The sequence below is a fragment of the Balaenoptera physalus genome (genome assembly GCF_965194825.1).
Source record: "Balaenoptera physalus genome assembly, chromosome: 13".
Classification (NCBI taxonomy): Eukaryota; Metazoa; Chordata; class Mammalia; order Artiodactyla; family Balaenopteridae; genus Balaenoptera; species Balaenoptera physalus.
Genome location: NC_138892.1, coordinates 42,828,223 through 42,842,816, shown reverse-complemented (window position 1 = coordinate 42,842,816; position 14,594 = coordinate 42,828,223). Strand labels below are relative to the sequence as shown.

Sequence of the window (14,594 nt, the reverse complement as noted above, 5' to 3'; positions counted from 1 at the left end):
ATAAATAAATATTTTTTAAAAATTTATGGCAACCAAAGGAAGAAATAAAGCTTATTTATTAAGCTCCTACTTAATAATGTGGCAGGCATTGTGCGAGGCACTTCTCATCAGATCTCTTTACTCATCTTCACCACAGTTATATGAAGTAGGTTCTGTTATTACTACTTCATAGATGAGGACATTAAGGTAGAAGAGGTATTTAGCAACTTGTCCAAAGTTACACAAATAGTAACTGGTAGAGCCAGGATGGCAATACTGGTCTGCTTGACTTCAAATACTACGTTCTTTCTACTACACTGTGCCTCAGTTTAGAACAGAAATACAATCTTCAAACTGTCCCAATTTTGTCTTCACTATATAGTTAATTTCGTTTCTTCTGATACATATATAAGAGATCTCCTCTTTCACTTCTCAAAAGGGTTAGAGTAAAATATTGCAAATAAGAGAAATATATAAATGGACTTTTTTTCCCCCTAAATAACCAACAAAGTCTTCTCAAAGAGCACATTAGATAACTTCCTTATCAAGTTATGCCCAAGTTTATCATTTGATAATAATCTTGTAGGCATTACCATCTGGGGGATTGTATACGAAACCCTAACTAATTATTAAGACTAATTATATTGCGAGTTAATGTAAATTTTAAGACATACAGTACAAATTAGAAGAGTTCAGTATGGGAGTTTATTAAGTACAAAATGATGTGCAAATTGTGACAGAAACACAAGTGAAGCCCCAGGAAGTTTTGCACAAATGTACTTTTGAAATATGTATTAAGGCTAAATATACCATGGGGTCCCTTTTTTAAAGAAGATGGACATTTCTGTTGCCACAGCAGGGATTTCCCCATAGTGGGGGACAGATAATGGAAACCTCCCTGAGTAGTTCAAGGAGCACAGCCAATTACTAACTAGGTGTGTTTAATCTGGGCACAAGAACCTTGGTTGTTATAATCAGGGAGGTTTTCACCCAGATCTTATTTATAATAAGATCTGGCATTGGTGACTGGTGATTTTACTTGGGGCTAAATATCAATACAAACATCCAAAGGAGTTGTTGTAAATGATAGAGACTGCAAGAACTATGCATATTTACCATATTGTTAACCTAAGCATAAATGCGATTCAACCATAATACAGCATGTCTACATAAGGCTACAGGGAGGCTTTCGGCACAGACTTGGGAATGAAATTTCTACTGAGAGCTACTCTTTGAAATGAACAAATGATTGTTTAGAACAGGGACATGCTAAGTCACCTGAAGGAAACAGAATGGCTTCCAGGCTGGTAGGACTCTGCAGTGATTTAGTATTTTAAGAAAAAACTGGGTTCATTGGCGCTTAGGTGGTGTTGGAAACAAACAAAAATGGAGTCACTGAGGCAAATGTTGGTTGGATCTATGTGATCACCGCTCAGGAGAAGGGAGCCTTAGTCAGTCTTTCCATTGGTCCATTCCTATTCATTCATTCACCGAGTGCCTACTTGGCCAGGCACTATCCCACATGCTGGAAATATGGAAGTGAAAAAGTCAAAGTCCTCATGGACTTTACATTCTTGTGGGGAAAGCAGTCAATACAAAAAATAAACACACATACTAATAACATCAGATATGTGATTCAAAAAGAGCTTAACAAGGTAGGAAGATAGAGAACAAGGGAGGTCATGGGGAAGGAATATGGTATTATTTTAGATTGAAAGGTCAAGAAAAGTTATCTCTAAGGAGGTGACATTAAAGCAGAAATACCTGAATAAAGTGAGGAAGTGAGCCATATGAAGATCAGAGGGGAAGACTTTTATGCAGACAGAACAGCAAATGGAAAACTCAGAGGCTGGAATGAACTTGTGCGTTCAAGCGACAGAAAGAAGGCCAGTTTGGGTACTCATTAGTGCTGTTTGCCAAATGTTCTGGTTCTCTCTCATTCCAGGCACAAGGTAGAATTGCACTACCTGGTTCTTCTGTGGATGGGTAGGACCATGTGACGAATTCTGGACAGTGAGTCATGAGCAGAAATGACACGTGCCAGTTCTGAACAGAGCCAATGCAAGACCCTCTAGATCTCCTTTTTCTCTCTCTCTGGCATGATGCTTGGTAACGCTCAAGACAGTGACTGCTCCACCAGCCTTGAATTAGGAGTGAGGAAGAAAACAGTGTGGGATCAGAAGCCCGAGAAGCCTGACCTTTAATAGGCATGAATGTGAGCAAGAAATCAATTTGTACTGTGTCAAGGCTCTTGAGATCTGGAGTTATTTGTTACCTCAGTATGGCATAACTTGTCCTGACTGATAGTGTAACTGGTGGGGAGAAAGCTAGAGGGAGAGTATCAGATGAGATTTTAGGGATAAGCAGGGGAACAGATCATGTACAGCCCTGTAGACTATGATAAATTTGGATTTCATTCTGTGTGAAGGAAAAACCTTTGGAAGACTTTGAGCAGAGGAATGACATGACAGGATTTGCATTTTTAAAAGAATCATTCAATCATGTAGGGGAAGTCCTTGTTCATGGTACTTACTGAGGTATTTAGGGATACAACTTGCTTTCAGATGGTTCAGTAAACTGTGTGCGTGTGTGTGTGTGCGCGCACATGCACGCATGCACAAAGGGTAAAATGGTAATTGGTGAATCTAGATGAAGGATTTGTGGGCGTTTGTTGTGCTTTTTTTTCAACTTTTTTGTGGAGTTAAAACATTTGAAATAAGAAGTTGGGGGAAAATCACTCTAGGATAAAGTACAAGGTGAGACAGAGGCGAAGAGGACCATTAGGAGGCTGCTGCAGGCTGCTGATGAAGTGACTTGGGCTGGAAAGGCAATTGTGAGAAGTGGGTGGATTTGAAATCCACTTTATTTGTGGGGCCAGCAGGATTTGCTGATTGGCTGTGGGATGTGAATGAAAGACTGGAGCCAAGATGCCTCTCAGGTTTTTGTCTTGAATGAGTGGGAGACTGGTGATACCATTAACTAAGATGGGACAAGCAGGGGAAAGGCCAGGTTTAGGGGATGGGAAATAGAGATCCTGTTTTGGACATGTTAAGGGTAAGCATCCACATGGAGACTGGGTTGGGAGTTGGATAAATGAGTTGGGAGTTGAGAGAAGAGGTTGGCTGGAAATACAAAATTTGGAATCATCAGCATGTAGTGGCACCCAAGCTATGGACGTGGATAGAATCCCACAGGAAGCAAGTGTAGGTGTAGAAGGCCAGGACCGAGCACTGGGGAACTGGAGCATAACTGGCTGGGAGGAGTTAATTTGATTCCTCTTGTTCTGATTCCATGCTTACTGAGCTACCACCTGATTATTACTTCCCACAGGAAGTAATAATACAGGTCCATACATAAAGGAAGGACTGGTCAGATGGACTTGGAATATTCTAGTTCCTGGGACAGTTCTTATTGTAACTAAATTGATCACTCTCACAAGTTTGGTTTGACTCAGACCCTGAGACAGAGCCATTCTCAACGTGCTGACAAAATCTGATGGTGAGTCTGCATAAGAGGAAGCCAGACCCAGGACTGAAAATTCCATGAGGAAGTGAATGCCACACTGCTTGCTGGCACTTCCTTGGCTCATAGTAGCCTGCTAAGGGAGAATGTTTCCAGAATTGTTGAGAAAACCCTTAGCCAATTATAGTTAAGAGAATATTCCCTCTTTTGACTGTATCCTTTCTTCCATTGTAAAAGTACTGATCCATCACTGTGTATCTCTCATCATTTTTCTTCCATTCTGATCTTGTGTTTCCTTAGGCCAGGATCCTTATTACTTTATTACTATTTGGGGTGCATTCTATGTGTTTGCTCTAAACCTATTTTTAAAAATTTTATCTCATTTGAATAAGTAGTATTCAAATGGTTCAAAAATCAAAATGCCATAAGGTATACACTGAGAAATCACCTTTTCACCTCTTCCCTATGCATGTTTCCCCCCCAGTCACTGCCCCTATCCCATTTAGTTTGCGGATCCATCTAGAGTTTAGGTTGTTACCAATCTCTTGCTGTTTACAAAACTGCAAAGTATATATATATAATATATATATTATATATATATATATATATAATATATATATATAAATATAATATATATATTATATATATATATATATATATAATATATATATATATATATATATATATATATCCCCCTCCAACTGTAGTTTTTGTTTTCTCTGCTGTGCTGTGATGATAAGAAAAACATATTCCATTCCTTTTGGGAGGAGACGAGTAATTTCTGATAAAAGTTCAGGCTCAGGACTTCCCTGATGGCACAGTGGTTAAGAATAGCCTGCCAATGCAGGAGACACGGGTTTGAGCCCTGGTCCGGGAAGATCCCACATGCATCCCACAGGCAGAGCAACTAAGCCTGTGCGCCACAACTACTGAGCCTGCACTCTAGAGCCCACGAGCCACAACTACTGAGCCGGCGTGTCACAACTACTGAAGCCCACGCGCCTAGAGCCCATGCTCTGCAACAAGAGAAGCCACCACAATGAGAAGCCCGCGCACCACAACAAAGAGTAGTCCCTGCTCGCCGCAACTAGAGAAAGCCCGCGCACCACAACGAAGACCCAACGCAGCCAAAAATAAATAAATAAATAAGTAAATTTATTAAAAAAAAAAAGTTCAGGCTCAAATTGCATTCCTCTTCCCCATCCCTTTTAGTCTAAAACATGCATACCCTAACATTTCCAGTGTAACATGGTTAAAGAGCTCCCTGGTTAAAGCAGTTCAGAGATATTCAACTATTCAATGCCTATTGTTTTGGGAATAAAAATGGCTTGTGCTGGCCCAGTGAGAAAAAAATAAGGAGTTCATAAAAGTTATTGGGGAAAATGTGTTTGTGGGAGGTGGACTGACATGTAACTTCAGAAAACAATAATAAAAACCTCAGCTGAGAAGTTGTCCTCTTTTCTCTCCCATGGTGTTGCAGATTGTTTTCCAAAGATAGCTGACTCAATATATCTCATCCCACACGCTCTTCTTATAATGTGTCATTGACACTTTCCATTGAGTGGTGGGGCCTGTGTTCCCTCCCCTTGAACTTCAGCTGACCTGCATGACTGCCTCACCCAACAGAATACAGGGAAGGTTGTCCAGCTAAATCCAGGCAACTCTCAGAACCATGAGAGGTAATAATACAGTGATTCCAATCAAGTAAATTTTGAGGTTATTCATTATGCAGAATAAAAACAGGAACACGGTCTTGACTTTTAATCATTTTTACCTTTTCTTTGCTCTTGATTCTTTAATTTTTATTTAGATTTTACTTTAATTTCATCTATTTTTTGTTGCAGGTCACCTCAAATCCTTTGTGTAAGTGGGTTTAAGTATAACGTAATTACATTTTTGAAGTGCTCTTTTATCTAACCCAGTAATATAAACTCCCTAGTGTCATTCTGTAAATGACAAGGATGACCCATGAAAGCTTTATCACCATTTTTGAGGATTTTTTTAATTAAAAGAAAAACGATTGCTTTGTGCAGATTTGTTCTACATTTTTTGCTTCTTTCCCCCACAAACAGATCCTTTTCCATGAAAGTTTGATAGAAATAATTAGGACCTCATCCATGAGGACCAGAGTTTCTCAACAGACATTTATTGGCTACTACCGTGTGCCAGATATTAGATGAGGTGCCAAATGCAAAAAGACCCACTCCCAGATTACAAAGTGGCTCCTGGGCTAGTGATTATTTATAGTTATAAAATGCCTACCATATGCAAGGCACAGGCATACATGGAAAAGTCTTTGAATGCCTTCAATGATGAAGTATTTAAAACAACAACAAAATAAAGCAAAGCTATCAAGTGACCTGACAGGCAATTTAAAAAAGTGAATGGAAAAAATTATACAACAATTTTACAGTACGTTTATATATCTATGAAATCCGTATAAGAAGTAGAGCTAATACATTCTCTCCATAGTCACAGAAGTGAAATAATGTTATCATATATGGCATAAACCTTACAAAAATGAAATTATATTTAATATAAAAGATCATGAGATCTGCATGATGGAATATTATAGTTCTTAAATACGTTAGTCATCGCTTTTTCAAGTTTAACTGTAATGAAATTTTCATCAGTTTTCCTAAATTTAATCTCGATTCAAGTGGTGTCACTATCTACTACCCATTAACCTTTGAGGAAAGGTGCATGAAGGTAGGAACCATATCTATTTGTTTACCATGGTATATTCAGCATCTGGCACATAGTAGGCACTCAATAAGAATCTGCTGAATTAGTAAACTGGAAACACAAAATTAGATCAGATTAAAGATAACAGTTTTATTCAACAAGCACTTCCGAATACTTGGTATGAACATAGCACTGCCTGGGGTGTTACAGAGAACTACTAAAAGTAGAAAGCACTGTCCTTATTCACAGCTAGGTGCACAGTATTATTTGCATTTATAAACCTTTAAGATAAAATAGAAACATTAAAAAATTCATATTAGAAATAAATACAGTCGTTTCTTGGGATCCAAGGGGGATTGGTTCCAGAACATTCCCCCCCTCCTGAGGATACCAAAATCTGTGTGTGCTCAAGTCCCTTATATAAAATGGCACAGTGTTTGCATGTAACCTGTGCACATTGTCTTGTGTACTTTAAATCATCTCTAGATTACTTATAATACCTAATACAATGTAAATGCTATATAAATAGTTGCCAGTGCACCTGGCAAATTAAAGTTTTGCTTTTTGGAACTTTCTGGAATTTTTTTTCCTGAATATATTCAATCCACAGTTGGTTGAATCCACAGATGGAGAACCCAAGGATTGGAGAGCCAACTGTAATTCTCAAATTATTATTATTATTATTTTTCTTAACATCTTTATTGGTGTATAACTGCTTTACAGTGTTGTGTTAGTTTCTGCTGTATAACAAAGTGAATCAGCTATATGCATATGTATATCCCCATATCCCCTCCCTCTTGCATTACTACTGAACTCTGGCTATGCACCAAATACAAGAAAACTCAGCAAATACATGAATTAGTTTTGCAAGCTCTTAGAGGACAGGAGAAAATGATAGTATGAATTTCATATCCTTTCTGGAATTAACTTTCAACTAAAGAAATGAAAATAAGTTTACAATGCACAATCCTCTTTATGGTGACATACTCATTGGTGTATGAATGGGGAAAAAAATCTATCCAGGCTCTAAACAAGGGGCCACAAAAAAGTAAAAACTAATTTTACTCACACACTGTTTGAGAAAAAGAAAATGAGCCTTTTACTCATTGCTATAGAAATTATGAGTAGGGAAAACAAATCATTTTAAATAAAGCAAATATGTTTTATATTATAAACAATTAAAGTAGGATGGCATTTGAAGACCACATCCAAATCTGAGATTAAATTACTCTATTAACTAGATACAGAAAGGCAAGGGAGAAGGGATGAAGAGTGAAAAAAGATACAGAAAAGTAAAAAGGAGCTATAAGGAAATACCTTCCCCCAAACGCACAGACTAACACACAGCAAACACAGGGATACTGAGGGGGAAAAACGATACGCTTACTCAGATCTTGGCTTCACCCATCCAGAAGGATTCCTCCTCAGAACTGTGCCATAATGTAGTCTCTAATATTTGTGTCTGAATGTGTGCTGGCCTTGTGTACTTCTAAAGACTTTTTAAGTTATGCTGTTTTCCTAACTAGACTGAATTAACTTGAAAATCAGTGGTCACATGCCTGCCTTGCTTTATGGCTTGAGTTGGATTAAAACTTTGGTTAATAAAAAGCTTCCAACTTTATAGTTCTTCTTCTGAATCTTGATCATAAATTTCCTGAGGCTGTCTCTTAATATTGATTACCAAGTCAATGGTTAAAATGTTTGTCAAACACTGAAGAACTGAAGTTAGTAACCGGTATTTACCAGCAACTGATTCCAAGCCTGTCTGGTTGCTTATCATGGGTTGATTGGTTTGCAGTGCATGGAGAGCTCTTATATATATTTGTGGAAAGCTGTAATTTCCTTTCTTAGACTTATACAAGATTTTGGGAACGCCTAGAAGTGCATTAGCTATTATCATACTAACCATGGTTTCTTCTGATTGCCGGCACTTTTTGGCATAGTTGAGAAGATAGTAATGCAACAAGATCTCAAAATTACCACCCACTGGCAAAACACAACCAGCTGGTACAGATGAGAAACAGTAACTCTGGGAAGTACACATCTCTAGTGACTTATCTCTCACTGGTAATATGCTCCCCTTTCTAGCATTTTTTGTGACCTGTAAATTTTCATAAGAAATTTCTCTTCTAGTATTTTCTGTTGTTGAGTTAGCAGAATTACTCTCAATAAATGGTTCATGGTCATCCATTATCCTGGCTTTGTTTGGAGAGAAACATCTCAGTGTTGCATCTGTCTGGTATGTAGCTGTTAGTGTCACTGTTGGTGTTGAACACAATATATTTGTTTCTAATTCTACACTTGGAACTACCAAATTTGAATATGCTTTTAAATATGTTTGAGTTTTTGCCAGTTCATCCTTGTTCTTTACAACTGTGTCCTGATATGGCCTTTGTATTGAGCCATTAACAATTTCTGGTAAGTCATTACTTTCTCTACTATTCTTATAAATAAGAGGACTTGAAGTACAATTTTGGTCACTGGCTTGTGTCACATAATTTAGATCAAGGTCTTTAAATAACTGCCGAAGCATTTTAAATGCTCCATGTAAAGCATCCTGGTGTTGTTCAACAAGACCCTGCACTGGACCACAAAGAACTATACAGTGTGGTGTAAACGAACATGTGCTAATCAAGCCAAGATGAACATACCTTTTGGATCTAAGAATAAAGGGCTTACAAAATTTCACCATAGCAGTGTTAGAGAGTTCATACTGAGAAGAGGCCTGTGATAGTACAAAGGGAGCGAGACCAATGACTCTCTGGATAAGAGAAAGTTCTTCAGATGATAAACACTCCACCACAGATATGCCATTCAGTCCTGCACAATAAATTACTAAGTCTGGTTGTTTCACAGTAGATAGGAGCAATTTTACATTCTGCTTCTGTAAATATTTCATTATTGCTTTTGTCCTTTCTGTAATCCAAAACTGAGATGTCCGAAACTGTGCTTCTGAATTTAGAATAAACTCTGATCCAAAAGTTGAAAAAGGAGGCTGAATGGTTTCTATTACTATCACTATTCTTATGTCACCGTCTGCTGGACAGTACACAGAAAAGTCTCTGGGAAGCACAAGCCCAGCTATGATCCTGGAATCGGAAACAGGAAGGCCGGTGACACCCACTTTCAACTCGACAAAACAGTCATCCACTAACTCAAGTACTTCTTCACACCCACTTTCACAAGCTGTACACTTGAAAAAGTAGTCACACATCAACTGTGATACAAAGTTGTGATTATTTCTTCCCACTCTTCCACAAAAGTATGCTCCTAAGAGCATCTCTAAAGAGCTCCTACACAATGGTCTCTCTTTGGTGGATGAAGAAAAGATGGACAAAAAGTGTCTACTTAAGTAATGGTCCATAACGTAGTCTAATATTTGTGTCTGAAATGTTAGAAGAGCTTGGGAAATAAATTTCCACTGACAACAATTTTTCCAGTGCCTTCCATGGGTTTGAATATTTTCAGAAAAGAAAGAATCCTTTTCCTTGTCTGTGATTGCATGAAGTTCTCTGAGTAAATGGCAAAGAAAGATAATAAATGTTTTAGCACCATCTCCTGTTTTTCTTATATGACTGGAAACACATGCCACCATCATCCTGTACAAGAAAGAAATAAAGCAACTCAGATTCTCAGAGGGCTGCCTAAATCAAGTTGAAACCATGTTTTTACAGCTACAGGCATATAACTAGAATACTGTCTCTGTGATATCCCTAGTTTTAGTTTTTTCCTTTTTTAAGTTACTTTGTTCTACTTCAAGATTCTAGGGGTTGGGTCGAGCAGGAAGGAAAGGAGTGAGAAATGCTCTGGGCAGTCGTTAATGATTCGATGTCTGGGAATGTTCCCTCGGGCAGCGGGCAGCGGGCAGCGCTCTAACTCTGAGCGTACACGGGTCTCGTCCAAGGTCAGTTCTTCCAGGAGCATAACCTCAGGGACAAGAAGTTCAGGGAGATGGCCTGAGGGCTGGAGTGCGGGACCTGAGTACCTGGTTATAGGATGCTCTAACGGTCTGGAGCGTGACACGCAAGTACCTGGCTATGGGATGCTCTAAGTGTAGCGCCTTCAGGAGGCGGCCTCCATCCCGGCTGAGCAGCACCTCGCCAGTGGGCTTGGTACACAGAACCTGCCGCCCTTCGGGCCCCAAGCAGCAGCTCATGACGGTTTCTAGCACTTCCGCCACCTGCAACGCCGCCCTCACAGATCCCGGAGCGGCCATAGCCCTTTAGCTTCTGACGGCTTCGGGTCGCCGCCTGTAGGAGTCCAGAACGAGCAGGAGCGGGGCGCAGGCGGAAGCGGAAGAGGCGGGGAGGAGGCCGGAAGCCGGTGCTGCTCGGTTTCTTGGTTGGGCGAGCGTCCGTCTTCCCGCCCGCTCAGCGGGAGAGCCGCGCTGTTCTGCCAGTAGGAGCTAGCGGTCCAAAAGCCCGCGGAGATGGGGAAGAGGTCGGGGCTTCTCGGGAGCTGTCCCCGGACAGGAAACCGCAAGCCCTTCTCCCCCTCCTAGGTGAATTCATGCCTCTCTCTTGGAGGCTTTAGCTGCCACCAGATCCCTCCGTCTCCCAGGAACTCGGCACGAGAGCGGAGGGACTGGGCACCGCGGCTAGAGCTCGGTTCGTTCCCGACCGCCGTCAAAAGTTCACCGTTCCGTAACAAAAACCTCTGCCTTGGACTCGTGCATGTCCTGTCCACACTCTGCATCAGCGGTTCTCTTTCGGGATGTAGGACAGATGAGGAGGCCCTGGCCACGGTCACGAGCTGCAGGCTTCGTGCTTTCTGCTGGGGGCTTTGCCACGTTTCCTGGGCTTAGGTATCACTATGAAACCCACCACGGTTTAATTTTTCTTTAGCAGAGGTGATAGATGTGAACACTTAGCCACATTGGTAAATCAATAGGATGCTTTAAAAACACAGTGACCCAAGATTATTGGACACAATCCGACGGCAGAAAAAAACATACTGTTAAGCAGAAAAAACATACTGTTTCGTATATTGACACACACATACCCTCTCTCTTAAGGATGAAACGGTTAAGAGCATAGGCTTAATATTTAGACCTGGGTTTGCTGTGCCATGTACTTATCTGTGACATTCCTTTATCTCCGCTTTTCTCATCTTAAAAAAAAATGGTGATAATAGATATGTAAAAAAAAAAAAGGTTTTAAGGAGGGTGAGAATGTTTACAAAGCGGTTATTTTAAAAAAATTGAATAGTAATTTTTTTTTTTTTAATAAATTTATTTATTTATTTATTTTTGCTGTGTTGGGTCTTCGTTTCTGTGCGAGGGCTTTCTCTAGTTGCGGCGAGCGGGGGCCACTCATCGCGGTGCGCGGGCCTCTCACTATCGCGGCCTCTCTTGTTGCGGAGCACAGGCTCCAGACGCGCAGGCTCAGTAGTTGTGGCTCACGGGCCTAGTTGCTCCGCGGCATGTGGGATCTTCCCAGACCAGGGCTCGAACCCGTGTCCCCTGCATTAGCAGGCAGATTCTCAACCACTGCGCCACCAGGGAAGCCCTAAAGCGGTTTTTTTGGTTTGTTTTTGCATGGTGCCTCGTAGGTACTAAGCACTCAACAAGTACAACATACTCAACAAATTACTGTGACGTGTCACCACTGTAGGGACCCACTATCTCCACAAGAAAGGGATATTTTGTAAGGTGCAAAAGAGTTATAACACAATACAGGACACCTATTAGAGTGTGGTCAACACTAGTAAGAAAATTATTTACCTTGCAGATGTTTCATTGAGGTTGAACAGTGAGGGCCTGTTTTCCCTACCCCTTATTCCTATGCATAGGACAGGAGAAGCCTGTCAGCCCTCCCCTTCCCCCCAGTAAGACAGAACCAACTCACTATTAACCAGAAGGAACTGGATCCTGAGGGGTGCAAATATGGGAGGGGAGGATGATGGAGGAAAAGAGGAAAACTAAAGAGGAATGATTTCTTGGAACATATGTGATGTTGACTCAGTATGGACTAACAGGTGATTTGCGGGGGGAAAAACTTTTTCATGTGGGTTTTGTATATATGCTTGTGTAATGGCAAGTTTCTTTTTCTTTTTTTAGGCCGCACCAGGCAGCTTGTGGGATCTTAGTTCCCCCACCAGGGATTGAACCCAGGCCCGAGCAGTGAAAGCACCGAGTCCTAACCACTGGACGCCAGGGAATTCCCAAGTTTCTTTTGTTCTTACCCATCACAAAGGGGTTACTCGATTCGAGCAGTGGATTATTACAAACATTTAGAAGTAAAGTCAGAGTTCTATTTAAGTGTACAGTGGAAAGATAATGGACATTGAAGTCAGACATGGATTCAAACTTGGGCTCGCTGTCACTCTTACTATGTAGCTTTTAGAATCATTTAACTTCTCTGAGCCTCAGAATCTTCACCTATAAAATGTAACTTCCACTTATCTGAAGGTTATTATGAGTATTCAAGAAGAATGAATATGAAGCATCACGTAAAGCATACATTGATTCTAGCTGTTAAATCCCTTCCAAGCCCTTCACCATCCTTCACAACTACCCCCCCCCCACAAAATGATTTTTAATTAAAAAATTAAGACTAAATAATCTAGTCACCATATGTTATATTCAGTCGTTTGATCAGTTTGCTTTTTAAAAATTTTATTTAGAATACCTACTTGTCGAAGTTAGCATCATTTTACAGATTAGAAAAATTCAATTCTTTTGTCTCTGCAAACGTTTATAATAGGTTAGGAATAACAGATTAGAAGTGTAATACATTACAAAACAGTTGCCTATGACTATCTGTACATTTACTATGCACCTTAAGGAAAAGAATTTGACAGTGTGCTGTACTTACTCTGCAGATAACATACTTTTATTCTATTTCACAAAACTGACCAGTGGTAGCGTTTGAATTTATAAATGGCCATTAACCAGGATATTTAACTTAAATGAATAGTTAGCATGCTAAAAAGTGAAAATTTTTAACTGAAGTTCTGTGGCTCATCAGTTCAAATGTTTCATGGCATATTTTCTTTAAATAAATTTCAATATTGTAATACTAAAATAATTTTACATAATAAATGCAGAAAGATAAAATTTTCTAAATATTTTAGAAAGTATATTCACATTCATTTTGTCATGGGTTTCTTGTGGTTCTTCTACATATGTTAATCATATTAAGGAGACACTGGTCCTATACAATTTTAACAGTCCATCTTCAATTAAAAACTGTAACGAAACAAACAGTATGTTAAGAGTAACAAAAAGCAAATTAAATATACTAAATTCACACTACAGGTAAACAGAATGAAAGCAAATTACATAATAGTGCCAGGTTATATACATTTTAAAGAATCTTTTTCTTTTTTTTTCATAAATTTATTTATTTTTATTTAGTTTTGGCTGCGTTAGGTCTTTGTTGCTGTGCGCAGGCTTTCTCTAGTTGCAGAGAGCGGGGGCTACTCTTCGTTGCGATGCGCGGGCTTCTCATTGCGGTGGCTTCTCTTGTTGTGGAGCACGGGCTCTAGGCACGCGGGCTTACTTGCTCAGCGGCATGTGGGATCTTCCCGGACCAGGGCTCGAACCGTGTTCCCTGCATTGGCAGGCGGATTCTTAACCACTGCGCCACCAGGGAAGCCCAAGAATCTCTTTTTCCATGTAGTCAAATAAGATAGAGGTTGAAATGTAAACTTAGTGATTTGTGTGGGGTTCCCCCCTGACCCCGCTATGGTTCAATTTGGAAAATATGGTGTAAATGCTAATTTTAATATTTTATTTCTATACATTTAATATAATTCAAAATAATCTGCAGCATCATGTATGGCTCATTATCACTGTATATCAAACAAACAAACAAAAACCCAAGTATATTCATTGCTCACTAGAAATGCTAAACACTGGAAAAAATGGAATTCTATACATTTTTTTTTTTTTTTTTTTAAAGAAATTCACGTTCTTTTTATTTATTTATTTATTTATGACTGTGTTGGGTCTTAGTTTCTGTGTGAGGGCTTTCTCTAGCTGTGGCAAGTGGGGACCACTCTTCATCGCGGTGCGCGGGCCTCTCACCATCGCGGCCTCTCTTGTTGCGGAGCACAGGCTCCAGACGCGCAGGCTCAGCAATTATGGCTCACGGGCCCAGTTGCTCCGTGGCATGTGGGATCCTCCCAGACCAGGGCTCGAACCCGTGTCCCCCGCATTGGCAGGCAGATTCTCAACCACTGCGCCACCAGGGAAGCCCTACATTTTTTTCTTAAATATTTGACTAAGATATTCTTCAGAAAGTTAAAACTGCCTTCTCCACATAATTTTGTGTGTATATGGCATGAGTTGACCCCTAAAACAGTGTGAATTCCATCAAAAAGGCACTGTTTACAATACGCAGAATAATCTGACAAGTCTACTTCAATGATGTCTGAAAGTGAAGGATATATTTGAGATAGGTAAATAGACAAACCCTTAGAAAAGTACAGCATTACTGTTTAAATATGCTATAGCTATATACAAG

General features: G+C 39.9%; 1 protein-coding gene across 2 annotated transcripts in view; it reads right to left on the bottom strand.

The window, feature by feature from the left end:
• Positions 1-6,256: 6,256 nt before the first annotated feature.
• The window catches only part of BBS10 (Bardet-Biedl syndrome 10), a 178,724-nt gene continuing 170,386 nt past the window's right edge, over positions 6,257-14,594 (bottom strand). The window contains exons 3-4 of one of the 2 annotated variants that reach the window (XM_082418943.1): positions 10,158-11,633; positions 6,257-9,725 (exon numbers count right to left, since the gene is read on the bottom strand). In XM_082418943.1, the coding sequence (XP_082275069.1) occupies positions 7,745-9,725; positions 10,158-10,342 (2,166 nt within the window). In that variant the 5' untranslated portion in view covers positions 10,343-11,633 and the 3' untranslated portion in view covers positions 6,257-7,744. Of the gene's footprint in view, positions 9,726-10,157; positions 14,012-14,594 lie in introns of those variants that run through there. The other variant, XM_082418944.1, reaches the window with a different exon arrangement.